The sequence below is a fragment of the Haliotis rubra genome, unplaced genomic scaffold, assembly GCF_003918875.1.
Source record: "Haliotis rubra isolate DU_JTF1 unplaced genomic scaffold, ASM391887v1 Scf682, whole genome shotgun sequence".
NCBI classification, from domain to species: Eukaryota; Metazoa; Mollusca; class Gastropoda; order Lepetellida; family Haliotidae; genus Haliotis; species Haliotis rubra.
This window is the reverse complement of record NW_025767393.1, coordinates 59177-83696: the sequence shown is the minus strand read 5'-3', so window position 1 is coordinate 83696 and position 24520 is coordinate 59177. Positions and strand designations below refer to the sequence as shown.

General features: G+C 41.8%; 1 protein-coding gene across 1 annotated transcript; it reads left to right on the top strand.

The window, feature by feature from the left end:
• The first annotated feature begins 6785 nt into the window (after positions 1-6785).
• Positions 6786-20559, top strand: LOC124258097 (proprotein convertase subtilisin/kexin type 5-like). The gene is made up of 2 exons (XM_046692164.1): positions 6786-8386; positions 20223-20559. Exons 1-2 carry the CDS (start codon positions 6837-6839, stop codon positions 20557-20559), a joined length of 1887 nt encoding a protein of 628 aa, XP_046548120.1. The 5' UTR covers positions 6786-6836.
• Positions 20560-24520: the final 3961 nt, after the last annotated feature.

The window sequence follows — 24520 nt, the reverse complement described above, 5'->3', positions numbered from 1 at the left end:
TGTTCAGTTATGTTTCTCCTTTTAGAAAAAAACCCTGCATTTCCAATGTTCTAGGCTAATTATTTTCTCTTTGGGTCTGAAATATTTTAATGAAATTGAATAAAGATGTTTTGAAAAAATTTAGTTCATATGAATGTTGATGTTATGTTTGTCATGAATGGTCCATGTCAACCGTTGCAACCATGGAGACGTGATATCACGTCCCTCGTATGTAAGTGTCATGTTGCTAAAAATAGACTCGTATTGAAGGGTTGTGACCCTTCACACATAATATCTCGTCCTTCGAATGGAAAGAGTTAATGACGATTGCTATCAAAATATGTCGAAATGAACCGTGTAGGATAAAACAAGGTTGAAACCAAGATTTCATATTCAGTAGTTTCTTCATTTCGGATGTTTTATTAAAGATTATCTGTCTGTACACCCACATCATTGATTCAGTTCTCACGAGATCGTATTACCAAATGTACTGAGTTATTTCACATGCTGTACGTTCACAAATTTAAACATACACACGTGTACTGAGGCTCATCTTGCTGTGATTTCTGTTCTGTTTCTTAGCTATTATCAGACTGACATCCATCGAATGCATCATTGAAAAAGTATGTCAGATACACAAGTTCCAACACAAGGTAGTATTGGTGTTTGTTCTTATAGCGGGGCAGCAGACGCCTTATAAGTGGCTTAGTTTTTTTAGATACCCAAACCAACATAACCACTTTTTCTAATGTGGTCCGAAATGATGATCTACCAGTACTGATAATAAAAACCCATGATTGCACTGATCAAAACGATGGCGTTCTGCATCAAACAAGTATATGTGAATACTTCACATGCTTTTACCTTTTTTTTTCCATCATTTATTTCACCTCATTTCTCACACATCTCCCTCTCTCCGTCCACCCATCCAGACACATACAAACGTACAAACATATACACAGACAGACACACACGCACTCATCCTTTCTCCATCCCTACCTCCCCATCTTCCATCCATCCTCCCTCCATCCATCCTTCTCCAAACATATACATCCATCCATCCATTCATCCATCCATCCATGCATCCTTCCATACAAACATACATACATATCATACATACACATACATACATCAGACAGACACACACACACCCACCCATGCATCCTTTCCTCCTCCATCCCTCCCTCCTCCCTCCCCTCCTCCATCCTTCCCTCCATCCATCCTTCCAAACATACATATATACATCCATCCATCCATCCACACACACACACACACACACACACACACACATACACACACACACACACATCCACACACACACACACACACACACACACATACATACATACATACTGGTACATACTACATACTCACAGACACACACACATCCTTTTCCTCCATCCTCCTCTCCATCCATCCATCCCAAACATCCATCCATCCATTCATCCATCCATCCATCCATCCGTCCGTCCATCCATCCATCCATCACACACCACACATGCATACATACATACATACATACACATACATACATGCTCACATACAGACACACACACACACACACACCTTTCCCATCCCTCTCATCCCTCCCCATCCCTCCATGTATCCACCCATCCATGTATCCCTCCTCTGTCCATCCTTCCTCTCATGTATCCAAACATGCATACATGCCATACATACAAACATACATACATACATACTCATCAGACAGACACACACGCACCCACCCATCCATCCTTTCCTCCACCCATCCGTGCTTCCCTCCATCCATCCTTCCATGCAAACATCCATCCATCCATACACACATACTCACATGCTCACAGACACGCACCCACCCATCCATCCTTCCATCCATCCATCCACCCATCCATCCATCCTTTCCCCCATCCACTCATACACCCTACCATCCATCCTTTCCGTCCATCCACACATCCATCCATCCTGTCCTCCATCCACGTATCCTCTCATCCATCCATCCTTTCCTCAATCCACTCATCCATCCATCCTTTCCTCCATCCACTCATCCTCATCCTCCCTTCCATCCATCCATATCCTCTCATCCATCCATCCTTTCCTCCATCCACTCATCCATCCATCCTTTCCTCCATCCACTCATCCACCCACTCATCTATCCTTTCCTCCATCCACTCATCCATCCATCCTTTCCTCCATCCACTCATCCATCCATCCTTTCCTCAGTCAACTCATCCATCCATGCGCGTATCCTCTCATCCATCCATCCTTTCCTCAGTCCACTCATCGAACCATCCATCCATCCTTTCCTCAATCCACTGATCAACTTATCATCCATCCTTTCCTCCATCCACTCATCAACCCACCCATCCATCCTTTCCTCAATCCACTTATCCTCTCATCCATCCATCCATTTCTCAATCCACTCATCCATCCATCCTTTCCTCAATCCACTCATCCATCCATCCTTTCCTCAATCCACTGATCCACTTATCCATCCATGCTTTCCTCCATCCACTCATCCATCCATCCTTTCCTCCATCCCTCATCCATCCATCCTTTCCTCAATCCAGTCATCCATCCATCCTTTCCTCAATCCACTCATCTACTCATCCATCCATCCTTTCCTCCATCCGCTTATCCACCCATCCTTTCCTCAATCCACTCATCCATCCATCCTTCCATCCATCCACTCATCCACCATCCTTCATCCATCCATCCTTTCCATCCATCCACTCATCCACTCATCCATCCATCCTTTCCTCCATCCACTCTTCCATCCATCCACTTCCTCCATCCATCCACCCTTTCCTCCATCCGCTCATCGATCCATCCTTTCCCCATCCACTCATCCATCCATCCTTTCCTCAATCCACTCATCCATCCATCCTTTCCTCCATCCGCTCACCATTCATCCTTTCCTCCATCCACCCATCCACCCATCAATCCACTCAATCCACCCATCCATCCATCCTTTCCTCAATCCACTCATCCATCCATCCTTTCCTCCATCCGCTCATCCATCCATCCTTTCCTCCATCCAATCATCCATCCATCCTTTCCTCCATCCACTCATCCATCCATCCTTTCCTCCATCCCCTCATCCACCCATCCATCCATCCTTCCATACAAACAGATATCCATACATCTATTCGTCCATCCATCCATCTTCACATACACACACATATGCACGCACGCGCGCACGCACACACACACATCCATACATCCAGCTACTAGAGAAAGGGCAGATGATAAATGTCGGTGGCGGTGAGGATGTAAAATATATATGTATATATATCACAGATACTTGTGTTCTTTAACCAGGAAAAACAGATACAAGAACAATGCACAATACAGCAGCTGCAGCGGAAGATGGCGCTGAGTCGTGATGTCTGTGTCCTGTTGCTACACAATGGGCAAGCAAACAAAGTAAACGAAGTCGACTTCCTGACAGGTTGTCACTGACGGGAAACACATTAGTTTGCTTTTGTGGTCCAATAAAAATATATTTATTGCTTACTGTGGTGGTCTGTAGATAATTGAGTCTGGACCAGACAATCCAGTGATCAACAGCATGAGCATCGATCCTGTTAGTCGAAGTTCTATGAAGTTTAAGTTATTTTTGACAGCCCTGGCCAAGAAGGACCGATCACCTGTGATATAGAGACCATAATGGGAATGTGGGTAAGAGAGCTTTTGAAAACGTTTGATGGATAAGAAACGTAAAAGAGTTCCACTTTGAGCAACGTGGTTGTTTCAAACACTTCACTTTGAGACTCATAAAATTTATATTTAGGCACATGTAATATCATTATAGATATTATCACAGATTAGGATATATCTGTGAGGTTTAAGTTGTTTTTTATAGCCCGGCCAAGCCTGACTGAACAGAGACCAAACACTTTTGGTTGGGACTGAAAGAGAAAAGGTCTTCACTTTAACGGACCATTTATCTTCATAAGTGATGTATTGTGACGTTACAAAGTGGTACTTAGGTAGATATAATACCAGTCTATGTATCTAAATACAATTTAGGATACATCTTTGACGTGCTCCTGACAGCCCGGGCCAAGTCGGACCGATGACTTGTGTTAAAGAGTCTATGTGGAGAATGTGGAAAGAGAGCTTCACTTTGAACGGCTTGTTTGTTTACAATACATCTCTTTGATACTTTATAAAGTGGTATTTAAGTAGATATAACTTTAGTGTATGGATCTAAGCAAGTCATGTTACATCTTTGAGGTTTAAGTTGTTTTTGAAAGCCTCAGCCGGACTGAACAGAGACGAAAAACGTTGGATTGAGGTTATGTTGGTAATGAGGACGGAAAGGGCATCACTTTACCGACAAAATCTTCTTATAAGTCTTCTGGCTGAACATTTCATCTATACTACACAGCTTTCAAGAGAATGTGTCATGCGTATCTAAACGATTCTTTAGACCAGTTCACTTCTACGTTATCGTGTATGATATGTAGGATCACATGGTATAATTTTTAATAAACGAAACAGTCATATTATAACTGGAAACATAAAGAAAACGATATCAGTTTGATATGATAACGATGAAAATCTTGATATGCGTGTGGTGATACTAATTATTACACCTTTGTTGTATTTTGTCACGACCAAGAAATCAGTTTCAAGGTAAGGACAGTTTTGTAAGCCCATTTTATTCGAACTAAAATGGGCGAGATGTTATTACTGTAATAAAGTTGAATGAAGTTAATGAAGATGAATTATGAGTCATGATGCTTGCGTGCATTTTGTAACTATACATTTGCAATATAAATAGACATCAGCTTTGGGCAAGTGAAAATATTTTCGCCCATGAGCGAGATATTTTAATAACGATCTAAAATAGCCGAATTAAGTTAAACTGAGTTACATTTTGTGTCATGATACTTATAAACATACTTCCATTCATTCACAACCTCCAAAACATTGAAATTTTAGCAAACGTGAACATTCTCGCCGATAAGCCAAATTCTTTCGCCCATGGGAGAGATATTTTAATAGCATCCTAAAATATCTGAATTAAGATAAGTTCTATTGAATATTGCGACATGATACTTTTAAATAACTTTCATTCATATACAACCTTCAAAACATGACTTTTGAGCAAAATAAGATATTCTAAGGCTCTAAAAGCGCCGAATGAAGTTACAACAAGTTGCATTTTGTGCCATGATACCTATTAACATACTTTCATTCATTTACATCCCCCAAATCTCGAGCAAAAAGTAGATATTCTCGCCCATGGGCCACTGTTTGCCCACGTTAACTATAACCGGGACAGCGCGAATGTCTCTCTATCACACGACCAGCTCGGATATTGTCCGCCTAAGGATCACAGTGAGAATAATCGAACGGCCATTACTGCATGTATTTGTAACACAAAGCGAAAATCACATACCTGGTTACTGTGTCGCAAGTACCACTCGTTGTCAACATCGGCTATGTATTCTGACTCTGACGTCTGTATTCTGACACAACTCCCGGACAACAATGTCAAGGACGGGCATTATCTACTTCCTCCATCACGTCAAACATCGCAATCAAATCGCGTCCATATTTCTCCAGTCCTAAAGCTACACAAGGTAGGTGTTTATACATGTTGTAGGGCATAATATGTTTCGGGGGTGGGGGGTGGGGGATGAGGTGCGCGTGCGTGCGTGCGTGCGTGCGTGGGCTGGGAGTCTTTGTTGGGGACTGTATTTTACATGTTTACTCTCATGTAGAAAACATATTATCACTAAATTCCAGGGCCTACATTTTCGAAGCTCCCTTAGCTTTAAGATAGCCGTACATTAATGTTAATGTATGGTACTTACGACTGTCTTAGCGCTAAAAAAGCTTAAAAAATCTAGGCCCTGGGTGTTTCCCTTAACCTGGCTTACTTTATCTAACCTTACCTGACCATTAGTTCACCTGAGTGTATCTTACTTTGCCTAACGTTACTTTGTCTGAACCTACCATGCCTTACTTCTTTATTCACCTTACAGATGTAAGCGTACCCTTCCCTGTGAGGTGAGGTGAGGTGAGGTGAAATGAGGTTTAATGTCGTTTATATGCAGAATATTATTATGTTAGAGTATATTTTTTGCCCAGACTCCTACAATTAGTTGGGGAATAAACTCGGGACGTCACACCTTAATATGTCCACGAGAAGTATACCTGGTACTGTCCAGTGGTTAGTCGGTGTATCTGAGGTGAGGTGAAGATTTCGCTCATATGACGACGTGCATGCGTGTGTATGTGTGGCTGCTTGTACTAGCCCAGACTTAAGCTGGTTTTATAGTGCTAGCCCACTGAGATACAATGCCGCAGTGCCATATTTTAACATCTTTTGGTATGAGGTGGCCGGGATCAAACCTGCGACCTTCCGCTCTCCGGGCAGACGCTCTAACCACTACACCACGGAGGCGGTCCCTAAATACTGTACTTTATCTTTAAGTTTATCTAACTTCGCCTTACCCAACCTACTTTACCTTGCCTTGCCCTATCTGAAATTACTTTAATACATTTTACCCTACCTTACCTTACTTAAGTGTAGCTCAACTTACTTAACATTTACGTATCAGAGAAATCAAATGATTATATATTCTGCTTCCAGTCAACTATAGTTTTAATTGCACTATGCAAAATGTACGAACCTTAGTTGTTGCATTCGTGGTTTCAATATTAATGATTACATGTGGTTTCATGGCTGATATATTACAGATGTGAATTTAAATGCCACTCTCATACGAAACGATTCGTCATTTATAATTGCATTGTCAAAGTGGACAAAATTATCCTATTTCAGATAGCAACACCTGGATGCTGGAATCACACATAGCCTGGTGTTCCTGACTGGCCTCACCGTGGAAGCACATGTAACAATCATGTTCATTCTGATAGCGTGTTTCTTGTTGTCCGTTGGGGTTGAAGTAGGTACATCCAGGTGTCCCTCAACAGCGCCACTTTACTTCCCCAACCCTTGGAACAACTGTATTAGTGCACAGGAATGTCGAAGAAAGTCATTTGTGATCTACGGGAGAACATGCGTGAATTCCTGTCCACCCGGGACGTTTTACCAACAGGAAACTTCCACCTGCTACAACACGTGTCCTGTACATACTATCAGGATAGGATCACGTTGTTTGAATGGGACATACTGCGTGTCCAACAACAACCAGGTTCTGTTTAATGGTACATGTGTGCCAGCCTGCCCTTCGTCCGCGCCTTTCACGAAAGATGGGGTTTGTCGTAAGGAATGCCCAGCTGATACTGTAACAAATACGTCCGACTGTGTGTCTCCATCAGACTGTGTGGAAAGGGGATATTTCATAGACAACACAACATGTGTTAAAGCTTGTCCTCCTGAGAAACAGTCGATTCTACAAGGTGTCTGTCATTCTTCATGTCCACCTGACAAATCTGTCACGGTAAATGGAACAACATGTCTGTCAAAACAGGAATGTACTGACAAGCTGAGTCATTTCATATACAACTATACCTGTGTTCCCGATTGTCCACCTACAGCTATGTTCAGTGACCAGGGGTCATGCACAACACTGTGCCCGAAAGAGAAATATGTTCTTGGGACTCACTGCATTTTGGTCACTGAATGTGTCAGCCGGAATAGCGTTATTTTCCGAAATGAATGCATCGCCGCTTGTCCTGCTGAAGCCCCTTATGCCATAGATAATGCCTGCTACTCGACATGCCCAACGGACTACGTGTTTAATGATGAAACATGCATAGGTTTACAACATTGCATATCTACTGATGACCTCTTTAAGGTGATATTCAACAATACCTGTGTTGACTCTTGTCCGCAGGTAGCACCTTTAAACCACCAAGGAATGTGTGTACAAAGTTGTCCAGATGACACTGTAGTTGCAGACATGCAATGTGTTGACTCTTCTATGTGTTTACACAGCAGTAGGTATATATCCAACGGAACATGTGTATCTGAGTGCCCAGGACGATCGCCGTACGTAGCCAATGGCTACTGCTACCCTGCCTGTCCTAAATACTTTGTTGTCAGTACCCCAGGGCAGTTCCAGTGCATTAGCGAATCTGACTGTGTAACGATGAAGAAAATGGTGTTCAACAGAACATGTACAGCAGCATGTCCAAAGGAATCTCCATACACCAGGTCAGGCCACTGCTACCCTGCCTGTCCTAAAGACTTTGTTGTCACTACCCCAGGGCAGTTCCAGTGCATTAGCGAATCTGAATGTGTAAAGATGAAGAAAATGGTGTTCAACAGAACATGTACAACAGCATGTCCAAAAGAATCTCCATACACCAGGTCAAGCCACTGCTACCAAACCTGCCCACGGGAAACAGCCAGTTTGCCTGATATGAAGTGTGTAAGTTATCAAGACCGCAGGACGCGAGGGAACTTTGTGCATGAATCCAAATGTCTACATGAATGTCCATCAGCGTTTCCATATAGATTACATGACACGTGTATAATGGAATGTCCTCACAACACAAGCATATTTCCAGGGAACAAATGCGTTTCCTTATCCGAATGCCCAACGATTACAGACGCGGTCATATACAATGGATCATGTTTACCTTCATGCCCTCCTTTTGCTCCATACGTAAAATCGAGTAATTGTCTGTCCAAATGTCAGACAGGATTTTTCGCTAAAGGTTCTGACTGCCTAGAAAATGACAACTGCCAAAATATGTTATATAATGGATCATGTTTACCTAAATGCCCTTCTGTTGCTCCATACGTACATTCTAGAAATTGTCTGGCCAAATGTCCGACAGGATTTTTCGCTAAAGGTTCTGACTGCCTAGAAAATTACAAATGCCAGAATATGTTATACAACGGATCTTGTTTATCATCCTGCCCTCAAGAAGCACCGAACAGAAAAGACAGGAACTGCTACACCATTTGTCCATCACAAACCTACAGTTATGAGGCCACATGCATAGATAAAGAAGAGTGTCAGGAGAAGAAATTCTATTTCTCCAATGGTAGTTGTGTGCCAACGTGCCCATCTGGCAGTGCTGGTTCCATCTTTGATGACGTTTGTATATCCTTAATAATGAATTATTACGTATTTTGGATTGCACCATTTCTTCTGTTGGTGATGATGATGTGTATGGTCTTCTTCTGGATTTATAATCCTAAGAAATCAAGACTAATGAATGAACCGTCAAAGCTTCAAGAAGAAGAGGTAAGTACAAGTAGCCATAATAGCTGCAAATCATTTGTGCAATGAATTAAAGTTTTCATATACGTTGCATTGTAGTACTTCTGATGAATGCTCTTATTCATGCTTTCAACCGTCAAGTGTGCCTGACAACGAACTGATTGCACACAATGAAAAACGTGACATTTTTGTTTATTGGTTACACATATCGTGTATAACTTATCGTGAAGTGATAAATTTCAGTGTTGGCTGTGCTTTTACACCATACGTTCATTGTACACTGTTTGTCACTTTATGAGGGGCGGTGGTGTAGCCGAATAGTTAAAGCATCCGCTTGTGACGCTAAAGGCCCGGGTTTGATTCCCCACATAGGGAATATTGCTAAAAGCGACGTAAACCATACACTCACTCACTAATGATTGTTTGCATATATATACACGTCAAACGTTGTGAAAAATTACCGCACATTTTATCATTTCAGCTTACTTGTAGAGAAATTGATATGGAGGGGTGCGTCACGTCTGACAGTCACCCTGGACAACAGCAAGACAATGCTGAACCTCTCTACGAAGGGAACATGGAAGGGATGCTCCCACTGGAAGACCATCGAAATAATCCTAACGATGTGGACATTTGTCATTTGATTATTCATCAACAAAGGGACGACGAGGACGACGTACCCCTGTCGCAAGCGACATCAGAAGAGACGACCCTTTGATCCAGCAAACTGATGATGCGTTCTTATTTGGTGATGGAATTAACTGAATTTGTTACAATGGTGAAAGACTGACGTAGCTGGCAATGTCTCTTATTGCTTGAAAACCCTTGCTTGAATGAATGAAGCAACATTATTCTCTTAGTTATAAGTCACATTTACCATCCTCTGAAAATGTGCATTTATTATATATGAGGGTGCTGTCACAAATTTAAAATATGATATTGATAAGGTACCTCTGAAGGGTCACACCTTTAGTAGTATGCAGAATAGCGGTACGAGATCACTTCTGACAAAAAGCCATTGTAAAGCTGTATTTATCAACTAAAGCATTTTTTATCAGGTGCTTATCTCTTTCCGCTAGTGTGCATACCACTTTTTGTTCGCCTCAAAAACTTCCTGGTTGAAAACCGGTATTTTCCTGGTCACTCAATTGTGTTGGCCGCAGCGAAACATATGAAATGACAGTTTATAGTTTCATATTAAATGTCGACTTTCATCTCGCTATGTTTCGTTGGTATTGGATATTATTTTATTAGAATTAAAATGGAGTGCAACGAACTGCTTGAACAAATGTTGGTGCCGGATAATAAAAGCGACAACAAGTGAGATAGACTGGTGGCGTCAAAGCCAAACAATACTTTGGGGACAATTTCACTCCAGATAAAATTCAGAAAATGTCCACCGATGAGATCGATAAGCTGTACTCGAGATGACAAAAACTATAGGATCGGCTATGACGCAGATCTACACCGGTATAGCATCGTCCTTCCTTCCCATTCCCCCGGAACATCGACTTTACCTGTGGGAAGATCTCAAGAAAGATCCGTTCATAGAACACGCTTTGAGCGCTGTGAGCTGCGTGCTGTACTACAAATGTGGCCAAGTCATGTTTTAATCATTATTAGTTTCATAGTTTATAAGTTTCAATTTTAAGTACTTGTATATAGTTATTGTATATTGTATAGGTGTCAGATTTTAAGTTTACAGATAAAATATAACAAACCCTCTCAGTTAAATGTATCCCTGCACTTATGCAATTACTCAATTAACAATAGCCACCTTACTGGTTCAGGCCAGGTTCTGACCCATACGCTTACACTCTGCACAAGCTTCTTTTGTCCCTCTGCCTCAGTTTCTCTGGTCAGCTTGCCACCTATTGTCTGTTTAGTTTTAAAGGTGGCTGTCACACATAACCTGTTGGCAGTCTCATAGATCTTTCTGGAGGATCAGATCACTATGATTTGTGTTTTCGTGGAGCATTTCTGGATTGTAATGAGGATCTTATTATTCAGGTCAGTGCATATATTGCATGTGTATATGTGGTATTGTATATAGTGTATTTCTTAAAGAAGTGTTACATTAATGCATCGGTGTGTAGTTAAATGTATCTATTGTTTTCCAACCATCAGTACAGTTGGTTGGATGTGTAATTTATCTACATTATATCATTAAATATCAATTAGCTATTTACATTTGTAGGAGTTTGGATAATTTATACTTTAGAAATGGGTTGTTGGGTGGAATAGAATAGTGTTATAGTGTTATGAGTTGTTTATATTTATTTTTCGGCAGATTGGGTGGTTTTTATATATGTGGTTTGCTAATGTAAACAAATAGGTTGGGTGGCTTAAAATTACGTTTCTGCCTATTTTGCAAGTACTGTATTGATGTCGTTATCTTGTAGTCATTTATTCTACTTATTACTCACGTTTGGCAGTAAAATTCCGTTGGAATTTCCTTCGTCGGTCATGTAAGGTAGTTGGGTATCTGTCCTATCCCTTTGCTGTCCGCCATGTTGGGAGTGGAAGCGGAAGGTGCACAGTGCCGCGGTGAAGTTGTTTACTGTTGCGTATCCAATCATAACACTTCGTCTTGACCTTTCGGAGGTTAGCTCACGGGGTATATAAGAGCCTGATTCGACTGATATGGTTGTCTTGCGTATCGGTGTTCCGAGCAAGTAAGTACACTGCCTGTACGGGGGATGTTCCCTACGGCTCGTTAGGTTTGGTTTATGGTTTTTTTTAAGACTCTTACTGTTGAAGTAGTTTCATACTGTAGTCGGGTGAGGTAAGAAACATAGATTATGACATAGTTTATTTTCTCGGGTTTAATATGTAGGTAGTGTGGGTTGGGGGAGAAACTAGTGTTAGGAATTAAGTAGGTCATGTAGAATTTAGGAATTAGTGTAGGGAATAGGTGTCTTTTAGCGAGTGAAAGAGAAATATTTTGTCCAGTTTTTGTTATCATTTGTTTTGCTTGTTTTCCTTATTTTTATTTAACAGAATAAATTAGTATTATCTACATCTCTGCCTTGTGTCATATTTTGCTGCAAGAGTTGACTACTGCCACTGAACCGAAGGAGACTGTACACTGTTCCGCTGTTTTTTTAAAGCTTTCCATCATTTAATAAAAGTACACAACGCAAAGTCTATAATAAAACTATGAACAGGGAAACACCGAGGTACATTCTACATTGAACTCCTGTCACTGGGTTGCCTACTAGAGGGCGCCTATTACAGATTTGGTGCCGTGATCAGGATTGTTTTGTCATTTTCTAAGTGAAACCTAATTGATTCTTGGCAGAATATGTAATCTCATTTTGTTAAAAAAAACAAAACACACACACAAAAAAAACAACAACAAACAAAAACAACAAAACAAACAGAAATTCCCAAAATAAATAAAGTATTATATTTTGTAGCTTTACTATGTGAATTAAGGTAAGTTTCATCATACAGGTGTATCCTGTTGAAACTGATTGGTTATAGAGTATATTTATGGAGTATATTTAGAAGGTAGAATTGAAATGTTCTTGGTTTTGCAGCATCTATAGTCAAACAAAATGGTATCACGGGAGACACGTGATTTATATTCAATGGCACATGATCAGGTTGAGTCCCCTTCAGATAATCTTGACCATGCTCTTATCGACTTGTCAGATTTAGGTCAAGTGGGATTTGCAACCTCTACACCTAATGTTTGTCGTTCAGTTGAAAACATTGGTTCATCTCGTGCACTCCCAAGTGTTAGTACACAAGCCGGTAATAGTGAGATAATGGGTATTTCATCATCTGTTAATGAAGCAATGCTGAATTTTCAGCAAGGGTCTGCTTATGGTAGAAGTGATAGACAGGATAGACGTTCTGTACATTTTGGTGTTCCATTTACAGATAGACACTTTGACAGGCAGAATGAATTCTGTAGATACAATCAGAGGGCACCTTCAGCAGCAGGGTTGGTTCCTGGTCTAACGCCGAATACCTCTTTGATAAATTCTAACTGGACAGGTGATAGAGTTTATCATAGTGATTGTGATAGCTCATTTGTGCAACAATTCGTGGCGAAAACCTACCCGTCGTGAAGTGATTCCAGATCATTTTGATGGTAAAAGTTGTGAATGGCCGGATTTTCTTGTTCCTTTTGAACAAGTTGCTGCATGGAATGGGTGGTCTAGCGGAGAAAAAGCACAACCGTTAACCATGTATTTGCGAGGAACTGCTCAAAAACTTCTCAGCAGCCTTACGTTATTACAGTTGAGTGACTACAGTGCAATTAAAGGTTCAGAGGTTCAATCCTAGAGAAAGAGGAGTAGCTTTTCGGTCTGAGTTTAGGGGCCGTAGACAGGGCAAAGATGAGTCGGTGTCTGACTATGGCTACCAGTTGCGGAGATTGGCACTTTTGGCGTATCCAGATGCCACCTTTTCTTCGCTTGAGCCACATGTCATCGACCATTTTTTGACGGGGTTATCGAATTTCAGTATGAAAAAACACATTGCATTTGTACATCCCCAAACATTAGAGGAAGCAATTGCTCATGGTGTAGAGTTTGAGGCAGTTGAGGGACATAAAAGCAGGAAACCTGAAACGTGTGAACGGATTGCCAGGATTTCTGAACCAGTGTCGAATGAGGGTTTGACTGTGGATGCTGTTGTCAAGTTGATAGATCAGCGTTTAGAAGCATTTGCAAAATCATTGCAGAGGCCCAGGAAACTTAGGTGTTATGTTTGTCAGGATCCTGGACATATGAGAGATAAATGTCCACATCTAGCTAAGTTAGATTTACCTGGACCTGATGCAACAAAACCAAATAGGGGAAACTAAGTGAGGCTGGGATCGAGGCCGAGATTTCAGCCAATGTCAAGCAAACTGTTAGGCCGACTGAAAGGTACACTGCAGGGAAGATGTTATCACATGTTGCAGACATGCGTTCTTCTAAGCGAGAGCCAGTGGTATTGCGTGTTAGTACTAGTGATAAATAATGTCTTTTTCTGGACGTTGAGCTTGGGTCAGGCACATGTACAGTACTTGTGGATACAGGTTCTCCTGTTTCAGTACTGTCATATCAGGATTTCCAGGAGTTGGGTCTCAATGATTCCACTTTGAGTGTTGTTGATAGGGACATTTTCACAGCGAATGGTACTCCTGTAAATGTGTATGGTTGTGCAACATTTGAGTTTACTGTTGGTAGAGCACAGTTTGTGCAAGAGTTTATGGTTGCAGACCTAGGTCATTTGAGTAGTCTCATTGGTATGGATTTCTTTGATATGCATGATTGTGAAATCAAGATCAGAAAGAAGTACTTCACAGGGTAAGCTCAAGCTTTGCAGGCAGAAAACATACAGCTGTTCTCGTATTCTTGTGCAGGACAAAGTTGTTGTTCCTGAAGGTGCAGAAAGGTTTATTGAATGTAAGTGGTAGGTACCTTTTCATATGAACATGGTTTGATTGAGCCAAATAACCAGTTGTGTAGTAGAGGTCTTTTTGTGGCTAGGAGTTTAATCAGACTTAAGGAGGATAAGGTTGTGGTTTCAGTTTTAAACCTCAGTAACAAAGGAGTATCATTAAACAGCTCATTATTAGTTGGTAACATCAGTGCTATTAGACAGGTGGTTGAGTGTCAAGATCAAGAACCTGAAACAGTCAAGCAGGAGTTTCCTCCTCACTTGTAGACCTTGATTGATAAAAGTTCAGATACTTCACAGGCTTTGACCCATTTAGTTTCGGAGCTTGAGGATATTTTTGTTGGTGAGGACGGGGAGTTGGGGCAAACCAGTGTGGAAACTCATAGGATAGACACCCCTGAACAGTTCCCATTAAGCTTCCTGCTGAGGATAGGGGTGATAGAGGATTTGGGAACACAGTGATAGTCCGTGGTCGGCTCCAGTTTGTGTGACTAAGAAGGACGGCAGTTGTAGTGGTTCTGTGTGGACTTAATGAAGGTTGAACTCAGTTTGACAACAGAACTGATAATGGCCCGTAGTTGAGGAATCAGCGGCCCGCTCATTTCTGTAACTACAGGGCGGTTTCATCATAATTCCTTCCATTTTATCTATACTCAGTCAAAAAAGAAACTTCACAAAATGTAATTTGAAAAATTATGAATAATTATGAATAATTTTTCTCTGATGAAACATCTATGTATCCGAAATGGGATCCCTATCTTTCGACTCTAGAAAAACGTTAGCAAAACCCACTCAAACCCATCCATTCGTCGAGCAAATGACGTTAGTGCCAAATCAGGTTCTGCACGTGCAGTCGATCACGTGATCTTCGCATCGAAGTTTTCTTCATATGCACGTGTTTGCATTGGCCTCAAGAATGGGAAAAACACCTTTAAACCACAGTTCCAACGGTACTTGAAATGCCACGATTGTCAAATGTGCAACGTGAACGTGCCGTTGGCATGTTGCAAGCGGGAAGATCAGTTATTGACGTCGCAAGAGCAATGGGATGCAGCCATCGTACTGTGTATGACTTGCGAGGTCATCTACAACATACTGGCACCACTTCTGATCGCCCAAGGTCGGGTCATCCACGTGTGACGTCACGAGCAGAAGACTGTCAAACCGTCTTACGTCACTTATGTGACAGATTTCTGCCAGGGCTGAGATGTTTAGAGGTCAACTGTCCTCACAGACCATTCGAAATCGGTTGCGGGCTGCCAATCTCCATTCTCGACGTCCATATCGTGGGCCAATATTGACGCCGTTTCATCTATGTCAACGGCTGCTGTGGGCCTAACGTCACCTCCGATGGACCCAGAGAGACTGGAATCGAGTCGTCTTTAGCGATGAATCCAGGTTTACCCTCAGATTCGCGGACGGCAGGCACAGAGTCTGGAGACGACGTCGTGAACGGTATGCCCAATGTTGTGTACAGGAAGTCAACAGATTTGGGGGCGGAAGTTGCATGGTGTAGGGTGCTTTCTGGGGGAACAACCGTTCCCGACTTCTGGTCATCCGTGGAAACCTCACAGCTGCTGCTTACCGCGACCAGGTGCTCACCCCTGAACTCGTTCCTTGCTCGGCCGCATACCGCGATGTTGACACGAAATTTCCTTCAAAACGCTGGAATCAACGTCATGGACTGGCCATCGAGGTCCCCTGACCTTAATCCAATAGAGCACGTTTGGGATGCACTTGGGAGAAGGCTTCGTGGTCTTAGGAACCAACCTCAGAATTTGCAGGAACTTGGTGCTGCCTTGCAAGAGCAATGGCGCAGAATCCCCAACCACGTGTTCACAAGCATCAGGCAGTCGATTAGGAAACGGTGTTTGGCAGTGGTGAATGCGCGGGGCGGCCATACGATATTGAACTGAGAAATTTTGCATTTTTATTCTTGTGACTTGACATTCTGTATACCCATGTTTTGGAACGGCGGTGTAGCCTAATGGAACTGATTATGGCACTGTCAGTGTATCGAGTACATCACACAGATCTCAGCAATGAAATAATAACAATTTAACCATCTTACCATCTCTTGTTCTTTTATAGTGCCCTGAAGAAAGAATGTGAAGTTTCTTTTTTGACTCAGTATATAATACTATGATCTATTCATCATAGTCAGATTTAGTCTGTGTGCACATAATAAATGTGTGTAGTTTGAAAAGGAAACTACTTTTTCTGGCGATGGTGTAAGTTCAAGGAGTGATATGATTAACCTTTGACCTAGAGGAACTTTGACCTGGTTTAAATAATGAATTTTCTTTCACGAAAAAACAGCGTAAAACGAGTTGAATTAGAATGGGGATAACTGTACTCTGTTTGAAGAATTGGGGAAGTATACTGGTGGATATATAGCCGCAAATTTAACGTTATAACTAAATTTGCGGCTATATAACCACCGGTTTACGTCCCCAATTCGTCAAACACAGTACAGTTATCCCCTAAGTACAAAGGACACATATCCTTTACCTCGTATTGATGAAACTCTAGAGACTTTAGGGGTTCTTAAGTGGTTTAGTACTCTGGATTTGGCAAGCGGATATTGGCAAGTAAAGATGGATCCTAGGGATAAACACAAAACTGCATTTGCTACGCATGTAGGGTTGTACCAGTTCAACGTTATGCTGTTTGGTTTAACTAATGCACCAGCTACATTTGAAAGGCTCATGGACAAGGTTCTTGGGAAACTTCGGTGGAAGAAATGCCTGTGTTACCTCGATGACGTCATCATCTTAAGGGTCAGATTTCAATGATGCCTTAGCAAATCTAAGGATGGTTTTTACACAGTTACGACAGGCAAACCTGAAGTTGAAACCTAAAAAGTGTACACTCTTTCAAACAGAGGTAGCTTATCTGGGGCACATCGTGTCAGAAGAAGGGATCAGATGTAATCCTGATAAAATCAACTCCATCAAAACTTGGCCAATTCCTGGAAATCGTACTGAGGTTCGTAGTTTTCTCGGACTTGTAGGGTACTACAGGCACTTCATATTAGGTTTTTCCCAAATAGCTTTTCCTTTGAATCGGCTCACTCGGAAAGGTGTTGCTTTCTTGTGGACAGAGGAGTGTGATAGAGCATTTAGCCGGTTAAAACAGTGTCTTATAGATGCGCCAGTTTTGTCATTTCCAAGGGAAGAAGGCTTATTTATCCTGGATACAGATGCCAGTGCATATGGTATGGGAGCTGTTCTCTCGCAAATGCACGACGGGACAGAAAAAGTCTTAGCATATGCCAGTAAAACTCTGGGTCCAGCACAAAGGAATTATTGCACTACAAAGAGGGAATTGCTAGCAGTAGTTACGTTTCTGAAAACATTCCGACACTACTTGTATGGTAGGCAGTTCTTGGTCCGAACCGATCATGCTCAACTTATCTGGTTGAAGAACTTTAAGGATCCAGAGGGAATTTTGGCGAGGTGGTTAAGCGTCATTGAAACATATAGTTTCCAGATCCAATATCGTGCAGGCACTAAGCATGGCAATGCTGATGGTTTGTCTCGTAGACCAGTCCGAAAATGTGGGTTTCAAGAATGTTCCGATTGTGTCGAAACACAGGGTTCCCATGAGGTTGACGTTTCCAGAGTTGTTGTTTCCAGCAGAGTTGCTCCACTTTCTGTTAGTGATAGGGACCAGTTTTCAGATGAGTCAGAGGGGTCTATCCTGCTGCCATCTCATGCTGATACATCTTGTAGCGTTCCAAACTGGTTACCAGTCTGGACTAGGGATGAACTTTTGGAAGGACAAGAAACTGATTTAGGGATAGGACCTATTTTGAAGTTATTGAAAAACAGCTCTGTTTCACCATCCAGAGGAGAGATAATGGATTATTCAGCTGATGCTAAAAATCTTTGGGGACAATGGCATAATTTGGTTGTTCAAAACGGGCTCTTGTACAGGAAAAAGGAGTGTGATTTTTTGGTCCCCGACTACAATTAGTTGCTCCTGCCACTGTGCGTGATAGCATATTTCAACAGCTACATACTAATAAGTCAGCAGGTCACTTTGGACGGGACAAAACACTCAAAGCTATCAAGTACAGGTTTTTTGGCCTAACATGTCTAAGGACATTAAACGTTGGTGCAAGTCTTGTTCATATTGCGCTAGGTGTAAGTCGGGTCCTGGAAAAGGAAAGTCTCCCCTGAAGCAGTTTAAAGTGCGCTCACCTTTGGAATGTTTGGCAATTGATATTGTCGGTCCTCTACCGATCAGTCGTCATGGAAATGAGTATATCATGGTGGTTGGGGATTATTTCACAAAGTGGAAGGAGGCGTTTGCAATTCCAAACTATACAGCAGCCACTGTTGCAGATAAATTGGTTTCTGAAGTCTTTTGTCGTTTTGGTTGCCCACTGCAGTTGCATACGGATCAGGGAAGAGAATTTGAGTCCAACTTGTTTGCTGAAATCTGTAGTTTGTTGGGAATAGAAAAGACTAGAACCACTCCTTATCGACCACAGTCGGATGGTATGGTGGAGAGATTTAATAGAACACTCAAGCAGATGTTGTCCATTTATGTACATCAAGAACCTTTGGATTGGGATGATCATCTTCCTTATCTTCTCATGGCATACCGTTGTAGTGAACATAAGAGCACACATTGTTCTCCAAACTTGATGATGTTAGGACGGGAGATTAGGGTTCCCATTGATGTCATGGTGGAAAGTCCATCAGGGGAACAGGGTCCAGATTGTCCAGTTGCATATGTCAAATGGTTACAGGAAATTATGCAACAGGTCTTTCAGTTTGCTTCAGATCAGTTGGGAGTTGCTGCTTCGACTCAGAAATGAAATTATGATCAGAGTTTGAAAGTTAGATCCTTTGAGATTGGAGAGTTTGTATGGAGGTGGTATCCACCGAAAGCAAACCAAAAGTTAGGTTTGGGATGGGATGGTCCATATCTCGTTGTTGGTAAAATATCGGATCTTACCTACCAGGTTCAGAAAAATGCTGGGGCTCCAGTTATTAGTGTTCACGTAGATCATCTTAAGCCGTTTCAGTGTAGTCCTATACCACACAACTGGTTAGATAGTTCTGTGGATACCAGCTGTGAGGTGTCAAATCAGGTAGCATCAGAATCTGAGGACGATTCTGAGCCTTTTTCAATGGAGGAGGGGAGTTGTGTTGATAGTTCTTCTATTGCAGAAGTCTCCTGTGAGGACAAGAGTGGGTAGAGCTGTGAAACCAAGATGTCCATATTCTCCATGAGTCCAGAGAAGTGTGGTTTGCAAGTTTTAGCGGCGTTTTTTTAGATATATCAGGTTGTATTGAAATACTCTTCAATAAGTGAGTCTTGGCAAAAGGGCATGGGGAATATCACCGTAGGGAAGGCATTTTTATTTATTTATTTTAATTTTTTTCCTCTCGCTTGCATTTTACTTTGCTTCATTTCTTTGTTTGCCTTCAGTTGCATTTTTAGTCAGTTTTCGTTTTATAATTGGCTTTCAGAATGGATGTATTAGATCTAACTGTAGCACCACAGGAGTTGAACGAGCTAGAGGAGGATCGAGGGGTGTTTCCGAAGATGGGAATGGAATGCCAAGTCCTCGCCTGTTTGGGAACGGGGATATTCTACAAGAAGTATTGGGACCTTCTGCCTGGACCACTGGCTAGAGGTCCATAAAGAACAGGTCCGGCGGCGCAAGTGCACTGGTTGTGGTGCCTTGTTTAGGAAGAAGTCTTCCTGTCGCCGGCACCTGAAACGTCACAAGAAAGCCGGGATGGAGGAGGTGCAGATCCGGAATGAGCAGTTTGTAAATCCAGGCCGTGTGCTGCTGCCTCGTGCCACTGCGCCTGCTGGCTGTCCTTCCGCAGCATCTTCTGCCGAGGTCACACACTTCGATCGCGATTCTACTCCTCCACCAGCTCCGTTGTCACCAGGAAGGATCCGCCTCAGGGAACTGGAGAAGGAACGAAGACATTCCCTTCCATCACGCCGCCGGTCTCTGGAGGAACGTCAGGATGAGGAAATAAAACTGATGGAAGCCATGTCATCACCACGGGAATGAGCAACAGTCCCTTGAAGAAAAAGTTGTTTTATTTTTTTATTTTTGGGGGGGTACAGAAACCTGGGAATAAAATAATTTTGGGAAAATAATTTTAATCTAAGGGGGGAGGAATGTAGGAGTTCGGATAATTTATACTTTAGAAATGGGTTGTTGGGTGGAATAGAATAGTGTTATAGTTTTATGAGTTATTTATATTTATTTATCGGCAGATTTGGTGGTTTTTATATATGTGGTTTGCTAATGTAAACAAATTGGTTGGGTGGCTTATAATTACGTTTCTGCCTATTTTGCAAGTACTGTATTGACGTCGTTATCTTGTAGTCATTTATTCTACTTATTACTCACGTTTGGCAGTAAAATTCCGTTGGAATTTCCTTCGTCGGTCATGTAAGGTAGCTGGGTATCTGTCGTATCCCTTCGCTGTCCGCCATGTTGGGAGCGGAAGCTGAAGGTGCGCAGTGCCGCGGTGAAGTTGTTTACTGTTGCGTAGCCAATCATAACACTTCGTCTTGACCTTTCGGAGGTTAGCTCACGGGGTATATAAGAGCCTGATGCGACTGATATCGTTGTCTTGCGTATCGGTGTTCCGAGCAAGTAAGTCCACTGCCTGTACGGGGGATGTTCCCTACGGCTCGTTAGGTTTGGTTTATGTTGGTTTTAAGACTCTTACTGTTGAAGTAGTTTCATACTGTAGTCGGGTGAGGTAAGAAAACATAGATTATGACATAGTTTATTTTCTCGGGTTTAATATGTAGGTAGTGTGGGTTGGGGGAGAAACTAGTGTTAGGAATTAAGTAGGTCATGTAGAACTTAGGAATTAGTGTAGGGAATAGGTTTCTTTTAGCGAGTGAAAGAGAGATATTTTGTTCAGTTTTTGTTATCATTTGTTTTGCTTGTTTTCCTTATTTTTATTTAACAGAATAAATTAGTATTATCTACATCTCTGCCTTGTGTCATATTTTGCTGCAAGAGTTGACAACTGCCACTGAACCGAAGGAGACTGTACACTGTTCTGCTGTTTTTTAAAGCTTTCCATCATTTAATAAAAGTACACAACGCAAAGTCTATAATAAAACTATGAACAGGGAAACACCGAGGTACATTCTACATTGAACTCATGTCACTGGGTTGCCTACTAGAGGGCGCCTATTACACATTAAACATGGCGTATGCGGTAGGTAAATACCAGTATAAGCCTAATTAAAACTAAATTATGACTTAACATATTGTGTAAATGTATGATCATATGAATGTGGTATGAAATAGTGAGGGTGGATGTGAGATTTGTTGCTTTTATTATAACTTATTTTATATACCATTATTAGTATTATCAAGGTGGTATTTTAACTTTTCTTAGAATACTCCGTGACGATTGATGATCCTTGACTGCATGAGAGCTTGTTTACACTCATTGCCACACAGTGGTAAGTGTATTTTATGATCTTGTATGTAATAAACTCTATATATTTTCTTCATGTATATTTGTAATATATTCATTGAATGTCATAAATGATATATGTATGTATGAATAGTTTTCATGTTGCTATTTATATTTAAAGATGTATTTATGCTAGTACGTGTTTTGTCTGGGCTAGCTGTATTCTAAGACTATATAGAAAGTGTAATACATGTATATGTAAGCCATGTTATACCTTTATGTTCAAATACTTTATGTTATATTTATGTATATTTTCACAATTATTTCAAACATTCCTCTGAATGGATAAATAAAATAGCTGTCATCTGTGACCACGAGTAGCGTTGTGTTGTGTGCGCTCCACCCACCCACCAACATTCACCCATATCCGCTACTACACAAATACGGCATGTTTTTAGCTCCGGTGACGGCAGCGATCATCACGGCAAAGAATTGTCAATTTAAAGAGGGAAAAAATAATAATAATAGTATGCAAGATGGAAACTGCCCAGCAAGAATAGACTCCGACTCCAACACACGAGCAAGGGGAGGAAACAGCGACACAAGTCTCCAAGAAGAAGAATCCTAAAAGAGTCGCCGCCGGTAGAAAAGGTGGCTTAGCTAAGCACCACGAAAAAAATTATACTCTGTTGCTGCTGCCGTGACAACATTATTTATGTTATATAATAAACCACAACCAGCACCAAAACCCACACAGCAACCACAATTAGAGGTCAAACGCCATATCATGTTATAATTATAAAAATATATATTATTTAGATAATGTCTGAAGGAAAAACGTTCCTTAACGATGCATACAATGTAACCATGGTCCCTGGCCTAGCTGTAGGGTACGCTCGTTTAACCAAAATGGTTCTCAAACAACAGACGATCAAACTCGATTTCGACCTGCAGGATATGGCCATGCTCATCATGAATCTAGGTATGGCAATGGCCTCCAAGGACGTCCTCATAAAACAAGCAATCATACTGGAAAATATTTTAAAGTAAAATAAACATATATAGAATGGCTACGATGGTCGGCGGGGCTTTAGTCAACGCCCTGCCATTTTCTGAGAGCAATTACCTTTTCTTGCCATTACGAGAGTCGAAGGCGCCCGAGGTAGAAGCGGAACGAAAACGCCATTATATAGCTGTGGAGAAAATACAAGCCGCGCAAGCCGAGTATGCGAAGAAACGCATGCAGAGGCTCGATTTCATTCATGATCAACTCGAGCGTGAAAACCATGCCATTCGAACGTTCAAAGACGTCGATGACTCCGCGAAAGAATATTAAACAGCTCGAACCTCTCGGTGATGAACCCACACTCTCTCAGTATTACGCGCCTCCCCTGGAACAAAAAAATCGAGAACTGATCTTCGTCGCACTGGGCCTGGCAGCGACCATGTTAACTGTGAAAAATTAGACTAGATATTCATATGAGTATAACAAAGATGAGACCCGCTCCGTATCGTTGTCAATACATGCTTATGGGAAAAACCGAGACTTGCGGTAGGAAATGCAGGACCGAGGGGTACTGCTGTATACACATGAAGAGTATCAGAAATGCTTTCGTGAACTACACATGCTCTGTATGTGGTATTGGAGTGAAATGTCATTACTGTTTATGTAAAGCTAATGGGGCGAACGTGGTCCGAAGCCAACTTATTTACGAGAAGAAAACAGATTATTTGAACGAACGTAAGCGCCTCCTCAGAATGAAAATTTAAAAAGGCTTAATTTTTTTGGCCTGGCAGATAAGGCTGACGGAGTTACCTCCCTTACATAACTGGAGGCCTAATTAGAGATTGACTTCAGACCTAAGTATAACAATGACCGATCTACAATTCATGTGATCTACTAGAACCTCGAAAGATTATCTGAGCAGCTGGCGGATGAAAGTAGCCAAAATTATACCCGTCACCGACATCAAACCTATAATCACCAGCAAACTCAAAGAATTTCTAATGTGTTTGCAGCAGGAAGAAAAAATCATCAGGAAAAAGTACACCACCGCTCCAATGCACATAACCCAAGCCGGGCAGCAAGCTCACGACAGCAGCCACGTGTGTCACGTTTGCGACGAACCACTGAACGGTGATTTGGTGACAGATCACTGTCACATCACCGGTGAGTACAGAGGTGCAGCCCACAGCGCGTGCAACCTCAAAATCAAAATCAACCACAAAGCTTTCAACCAATCCTGCAGAGAAGTTCACGGGTCGACTTTGTGCACGTCCGGGTCCGTCATCACCCAAGATCTTTCCATGTATGTTTTGTTGATGTGCAGAGTAGGGCACATGATAATGATGTTATCGAACACGTCCCTGTAGTATCCCTCCAGCATATTCAGCATGAAAACGGTCTTCCCACAGCCCGTCTGACCGCACACGATAGCGCAGTGCGGATCGCGAGGTAAATCAATAAATTGCTTGCACGAATCTTCCATTGTCTATATTAAGTTGTGCGTCCATAATCACGTACAAATATCATTTCAATTTGCCTGCAGTTTGAGCTTTCTTGGTGATTTGGATGGTTATCCC

Bases quoted from the DNA above. Each gene is read 5' to 3' on its own strand.
- LOC124258097 (XM_046692164.1), top strand. From the start codon at position 6,837: ATGTTCATTCTGATAGCGTGTTTCTTGTTGTCCGTTGGGGTTGAAGTA. The intron at 8,387-20,222 runs GTTTCCATATAG...TGCCTTGTTTAG, and splicing joins CTACATGAATGTCCATCAGC to GAAGAAGTCTTCCTGTCGCC.